Source organism: Sprattus sprattus, assembly GCF_963457725.1.
Source record: "Sprattus sprattus genome assembly, chromosome: 3".
Taxonomy (NCBI): Eukaryota; Metazoa; Chordata; class Actinopteri; order Clupeiformes; family Clupeidae; genus Sprattus; species Sprattus sprattus.
This window is the reverse complement of record NC_137922.1, coordinates 38,633,144-38,640,643: the sequence shown is the minus strand read 5'-3', so window position 1 is coordinate 38,640,643 and position 7,500 is coordinate 38,633,144. Positions and strand designations below refer to the sequence as shown.

The 7,500-nt window shown below is 39.1% G+C and overlaps 2 protein-coding genes across 2 annotated transcripts in view; one reads left to right on the top strand and one right to left on the bottom strand.

Moving 5' to 3' along the window:
* Nucleotides 1-3,677: 3,677 nt before the first annotated feature.
* LOC308363040 (mucosal pentraxin-like) lies at nt 3,678-4,955 on the top strand (the record flags this gene model as incomplete). Its single annotated transcript, XM_080835804.1, has 3 exons — nt 3,678-3,813; nt 4,018-4,137; nt 4,324-4,955. The coding sequence occupies 3 exons, from the start codon at nt 3,678-3,680 to the stop codon at nt 4,953-4,955; spliced, it is 888 nt and encodes a 295-aa protein (XP_080691930.1).
* A 2,438-nt stretch (nt 4,956-7,393) lies between these two features.
* Nucleotides 7,394-7,500, bottom strand: part of cavin1b (caveolae associated protein 1b) — a 17,595-nt gene continuing 17,488 nt past the window's right edge. Inside the window, exon 2 of the mRNA XM_080834464.1 lies at nt 7,394-7,500. This exon is cut by the window's right edge and continues 752 nt beyond it. Within this exon, the coding sequence (XP_080690590.1) occupies nt 7,404-7,500 (97 nt within the window). The 3' untranslated portion in view covers nt 7,394-7,403.

The following is a 7,500-nucleotide window of genomic DNA, read 5'->3' as shown; positions in this document are numbered from 1 at the left end:
TTTTTTATAAATTGATGAACATGGATTAATTCATCAGTATGAAAAGCCTCAATCAAACAATGGCTGACAAACAATACCAAACAGTTGACTGCTTAGAGGGAGATAGCCGAGATGGAGACAAGATTAATTGATCCTCCACAGGATCCCAGGGTAAGAAAGGGGTGCCAAACACACAAACACACAGAGAGAGAGAGAGAGAGAGAGAAGTTAGGAGTGAAATTGAGAGAAAGGGTCAGTTCTGATTGGCCTTGGAGAACAGCCGAACACAAGAGAGTGGGAGGAACTATGTTCCTTTAAAATGTCTGACCAGACATTCATACAATGAGATTGAGCTAATCCATGGACCATCTCTTATTGTGGCTTAATGACTAAAATAAACCTCAGATCAACACATGTGGCCTTTTGACTATTGATTGTGAAATTGCGAGAGAGTGGCTTGTTTTCGCTGCGACACAGTATAGCATTAACTTCTAAGATCGGATTATTCATTACTGAAGTGAGTAGAGGGAGATTTAACCAATACATGGTAAGGTTAGCTTGAATTATTTTACTTGTATGTCTGTATGTGGTCTCCAATGAATTCAAGTTTGAGCTCATCCTGTTTGTCTTTTGTCCCACGTGTTAGTTTGGCATATAGGCCTATTAGTGTCAGTCCTTCACTGCCATCCTTGCCGAAGCCAATCTCATACTCATTACAATGGGCCTCATTCTCGAACAAAGATAAGAACAAGTTAAGAAGACATTTCTTTTTAACTCCCTTTACGAAGTTTTAGGGACAAATCTGGCTTTCATGAAAGTTTCCTCATCTTTTATGTGTTTAACTTAGACCAGAATTTAACAACGCTAAATATCAGTCGTAAATCAGCCAGATTTTTCTTAGGGGCTGATTTATGAGAAATCGTTGGTGATTGTGTTCACATCATTTCTACAGACATCCTCGGATTTAAATAATTATAAATACCAGAATATTTGTATCATTCACAATTACGTTTCACATTTATAGTCATGATTCTACAAGGCATCGTGATGTCCTAAAATAAATAAAAGCACTACACGAACACTGCAAATGTAACTGAAAATAAAAAAGCACTAAACTCCATCGTGTGGATATAGCCATAGTGAAATAGAATTGACACTATGGCCTATGACCAGGTGTAATTCGTCTCACTCTCATTGGGATTGAATGGGAGATGAAATTTCAGCTGTCCGCCCGTCATGGTGAAGAATACGCCTCTGCACCCGATTCAAAGTTGCCGATTCTTTAACTTTATGCAAATGTAAACCACGCGATAGCCAATCAGACCTGCACTCTAAGGACGAAGTGGTCTTGGTGGGCAGTAGGGGACAACTCATTTCTTGACTTGATTTGGAGCTAAGCTATTTAGGGCTTGGAATGTTAGAAGGAGTACTTTGAAATCAATTCTACTTTAAACAGAGAGCCAGTGCAGAGAGCCATGTACAGGGGATATGTTCATATATTTAAGTTCTAGTAAGTGTGCGAGCAGAAGCGTTCTAGTCTGAGGCTCTTTATTGAGTTGATGTTACATCAACAGGAGTGCATTGCAGTAGTCTAGTTGTGACGTAATAGAAGTGTGGATTTGTTTTTCTGCATCCTGGAGGAATAGGACTTTCCTCATTTTGGGCAACATTGCGTAGATGAAACAATGATGTCTTTGAGATCGGTTTTATGTGTGTTTTATGTAATATGTGCAATTAGTCTATATCTTTCCAAATCTACATGAGCAACCACAAAGTGAAACATTAACACATTTTTAAATCTGATGCCAGTTTAAACCACCAAATGTCCCTTTTTTTGTGCATATCAACTACTATGCCTAACCACAAGGTGGTGGTATAACACAGATGACACAGATATTTTTGGACTGAGAAAAATAGTTTTGCAGAGGTTGGGCATGCTGTAGACAGCCACACAGATATCTCCCTCAATGCATTGCCATATTAAACATGCCCTGACCGTAATGAAAGTATAGACTACACATCTGTCTAAGTATTTGCTATGATTTGTCATTTTCTCATGTTTTTAAAAATGTAGCATATCCTCCAATTCCCTAAATTTTTTATTTTTTTTAAATGTTTGATTCAGTAAGTATAACTGTAAATCAGACGTAGAGTACTGTGCTCTGCTGTGAGCAAGACTGTTTTCATTATATCTGAAATTGTATACAGTGTAATACTGGCACTTTATCCTCATTCAGTACGAGACTACTTTTAGTAAACATACAACTTTACAATTTCCAGTTAAGACCTCCTGTAGTTTACAGTGAGTTTACAGAAATCACATAGGGGAGAGTGGGGTGAGTTGTGCCAGTTTTTTACTTAAAGTGACTTTAAAGCGAACCCATGACAGAAATACTTCCAACTCAAATATGTACATATATTCCAGTATGTGGTGCATCCCTGGGAACAATCACTTTTTATCTGAAATATAGTATTTAAGAGATATAGCTTTCTGAAAAAAATGTGGTCTCGTGGCACAACCTGCTCCCGGTGCAGGGTAAGTTGTGCCTTTAGAGAGAAAGCATTGGGGTAAATTGTGCCATTCATTATTGAAATAAAACAGTATATTTTCATCTCAGAAACTGTGATGCTATATAAAAGCCAGCTCTTTCTCCACATGTTCATCAAATACTTGATTGGCAGGTCCAGTTCTCTATACTCTGGCCTTATTTCTTTTCCATCTATCTTTTTCTTCTCCATTGTTTTGTTTTAATGACATCCTGCATGTTCAACTGCCTCACCACCTGACGAATGGACTTCCCCTTCTCCACCTCTTCCACTGCTCTGTCCATGTTCACTAGAGGAGTGGAAGCCCTGCCTGTCTTCCTCTTATTATTCCGTGGCATGATGGTCTATTTCTATTTTTGGTCTCAAATTAAGAATGTCTCTAGCGAGGGGAGAGCGTGGTCACCCCACCCGGACTCCAACCCGGGTCTACAGGGTGTCAAACATGTGCTCTGACCGCCACACCAAAGAGCCCGGCTCGATAGTTTTAGTGATGAAATGTAAGAATACAATATGCATGGCACAACTTAACCCAGGCCCTTTGGCACAAATCACCCCAATCCCACCTTTTTGGAAAAAATGCATCATCCAGAAGTTTTGAGCTAAAATCATACTAGCAATATACGTAGACTCATAGTGTAGCTAACCAAAGCACTAAAACATGTGTGAAATGTTTTCAAACTTGTCTATAACTGTTCAGACCCAACAATCAAAAAACCTTGATCATAGAAATTGTACTTTTGAAGGCATAAAACGTTTTTTTTAACTCAATTGTTTTTACTCTCATTAAATGAGGCTCTCTTATTTGCCGGATGGGTAAAATGGCTTGCTCTTCAAAAATGTGCGGTCACTTGACCATTTCTTCTATGGTTCCCTAGAAACAGGGGGCGGCACAACTTCCCCGCTGGCACTCATGACTCAGACTCATACTGTTTACAACCAACTGTTTTGCCTCTTCTTACTGGCCAAAGCAAAGCAATTTACAGAGCGTTACACATTAACAAATGACCAAATAATCTGCCTTCCTTCATAAGAAGAGAATTTGGAAATGCTAAAGTAGATGCCCTGCACCTGGTGATGAAAACAATAAGAAGAATTCAGAAGACACTCAACCTCATTTTTTAACTCTTCAAATCTGGACAAAACTAATTATAATGAATAAGCAGAGGGCAGAGGATACATATAGAAAGCTTTCGGCAGGTGAAGAGTTCACTGACAATAGTGAGACAAGCTTGGATACAAAAGACAACATCTACATGGTACTAAATACTGGCAAATCTCAGCATACAGGTATGGACACACCACACACACACACACACACACACACACACACACACACACACACACACACCACACACACACACACCACACACACACACACACACACACCACACACACACACACACACACACACACACACACACACACACACACACACAAGCACACATACTGTATATTTTATTCAATTTTTTGCACATTATGACATTCATACAGGCCGCGAATGGAGTATACTGAGAGCACTGGTAGTAGTCTTTGGTTTGCTGTGTGTTCTTCTGCTAACCGGCATCATTGTGCTTTTGACCAAGAGGACCGGAGACACAAACGGTGGCCAAAGTAAGACTTAATACGTTTACAATATGCAGAATTCACTCACCTTCACTACTCTTTTAGCTCAAAAGACTTTACTTCTTTATTTCCAATTCCTGTATCAAATGAAAATTTGATTATTTAACCAACAAGTTTTTGCAAACTAAACTACCCCAATATAAATAATTGATTTTTGCCGTTGCTTCCTGACAGATATGAAGGACCAGAAGTTTTGCTTTCCAAAGCATACTGACACATCTTATGTCAAGATAACACCTGACTATAAGGACCCCCTCACACATGTAACTTTGTGCATGAGGTACTTCACAAAACTTTCTCTAAAAGAGCAATCTCTGTTCTCACTCTCTACATCTGTCTACGAGAACGCTGTCTTGCTGTTCATTGAAAAAACTGGCAAATATTCATTTTCCATTAACAATTATATCACACGTACACACATCGCAAGCCCACCTAATCGATGGAACTCAGTCTGTGCCAGCTGGAGCAGCTGTGGGGAAACCTATTTATGGCTGAATGAAGAAATGTTTAGTATCGGACGTCTCGCCAGAGGCCAGCGCATACCAACGAAACCTATAGTGATGTTAGGTCAGGAGCAAGATAGTCACGGCGGCCATTTGGTAATCACACAGTGCTTTGTGGGAGAGGTCAGTGATGTTTACCTTTGGGGATATGGACGGGCAACTTCTCTGGTCACACAATTCATGCAGATGCAGCCGTCAAAAGATCTACAAATCATTGAAGGTTTGATCAGCTGGAGAGCGTTAAACTACACCCTGTCTGGAGACGTCTCTGCGATGCCCATCACAAGCATGTGCAATGATTAATGGGTCATCAGTAAATCGGACCACTGCAAATTAGATTTTTGATTTTAAACATAATGAGTACAACGTAATTATTAATGTTTTAAGTCAACTGTGCTGATGGTGTGGAACTCCAAAGGACCAGCTATTTGTGGAAGATTATATATCCAATACATACCATATTAACCCCACAATATAATGGGGTGAACATCCCATCTATCCTGTGCGTCATATGACCTTGCTTTTATATAGAATTACCATGTGTACTGTGATCTGCGGAATGTTGTTAAGAGGTATAAGTGTGGCTGGCAACTGTGAAAATTGAGTATATTGAACAAAGAAAAGACTAAATATTAATGACATGAATTCAGGTTGACATTTTCCTGCCCATTCAATGTGGTATACCAAATACACAACCTGTCTGTCAGTGTGTCAACCTGTCTCTATCGGGCTCATCTTTAATCAATGATAGATATGTAATATTTTACACCAGTGTACTTTCACATTCATAAAATAAAATAAAAAAGACAAGTTGTGAATCTGCTTTTATTAAAATATTAGTGGTTAGGCAGTGTGTCATCAATATATGAGAAAATTCATAGGCATCAAAAGCTACATAACCAAGCAAAAAAAAAAAAGATAAGGTGAAACGTAAACATATAAAAAAAAAATATTGCCATTTTAAACCACTAAATATTACATGGTGAATTCCATTTTAAGCTAAATAAAGTATGTTAATGATGAGAAAATGCATCGGAGAACTGTATGGCAGCAGTGATTCACATTGTTAAAGTATAAACAATGTCATAAATGTACACATCAGGAAACATTTTGGGATAAAACAAGGGGGACTCTATGGCTCCTGTTTCTTTCACTTTTCCACCAACCTGCAAATAATATAATACTGCAAATGTATTTGAAGATACAATGAAAAAAAATAGTTACATGTGTTTTTGTGTTACTTTTTGATCAGTTTGTGAGTAACACTTATATTAAAGCTGTCGGGTGAGTGTTAATTGTGCCTGTTACAAAACTAACCTTTTTTGGTTCCACATGGAACCGCTTTGTCTTGGCAATATGGCTCCATGACAGATAGCCCTACTCAGTATTTGAGCCTCTATTATAAAGCACTCCTAGCATACAGCTTAGCACACAATTCTTGCGAGACGTTGATTGCCAGTAACTTCTTCCTATAGACATCTGAGTATATTTTCAGTGTTCTATACTCAACGTCAGAAACGTCCAAAGGGATTACTTATACCTGTGTGTTAAGGGCAAAACAATAACAAGCCACATGCACAAACAGGTATGTACAGTAGTTTAGTATGTCTCCGTAATAATGGTCCACATCCACTACTCTTTGCACTGATGGTAGATCAACTACCACATATAGCCACAAGGTGGTGTCATAATATCACATATGATGAACTACCAACACTACCACACATAGCCACAAGGTGGTGTTGTATCACATATGATGAACTACCAACACTACCACACATAGCCGCAAGGTGGTGTCATAATATCACATAAGAACACAGACCAGGCACAGCTTTTTGGACTTGGGAAACTACCGTTACTGGGGAGCAGTAACGTGATGAGAGAGCTCTATCCCTATTCTGTTCCTTTTCATTGTCATTTTTATATGTAACAACTTTGCACTAAAAAAGAATCCATACAAAGGAACACAAAGGAATCAATGTTAGAATGTGAGAATTTTTCTTTTTCAAAGTTGACCCGTCATGGAAATCTCTGATACCTTCATTTATCATCACCTAAAAGCTATTTTATCTACCCTTATCTACTAGATTCTTCCTCCTCATTGATGGCTGAGTGTCACACAGCTGACATTTTTTCTCAGCCACCGACTAAATCTCTCTGTTCATTTATCACATATCAGACTCCCTTAACACTGAATGCAACAGAGTGATCATTTCATCTAAGACAAACACACACAATTTACAGTGTTTAAAAATCAGAAAGTTCCCAACAAACTGACTGTGCCATGTTACAACGAATAGAAGAAATTGTAAATAAGCATAAAGAGTTATAAAATAAACAGTTACACACCACATAGAAGTTCCTCATTTGTCTTTTTTCTATAGTAATTTGTCAGGATTGTTAGGACAACTGTATTTGTGTGTGTGTGTGTGTGTGTGTGTGTGTGTGTGTGTGTGAGAGAGAGAGAGAGAGAGAGAGAGACAGAGAGAGAGAGTGAGAAAGAGAAAATACAAGTGAGAGAGATAAAACAGCAAAGATAGCACCCTCCCTCCTAACCCTCCCTCCACCAATTTGATATTTAAAAAACTCTTTCTTTTCATCTCCTGTCCTGCCCTTGTCAGTCAAACTGCACAACCACTTTTAACCTCCTATCATCTTTCCCCTTCGCCCCTTCCTTTCTTGTTCCCCTGGCTCCCCTCTTTTTTGGCGACACCCCACCCCCATCCCCACCCGCCCTCATATCTAGTCACCCTAGTCACTGTCTCTATCCAGGTCATGGTCAACCAGTGCCAGCTCATGGTCCTCAGCCATCTCCATTAGGGCCTGCATCTCGGGGCTGTCCTCCGTC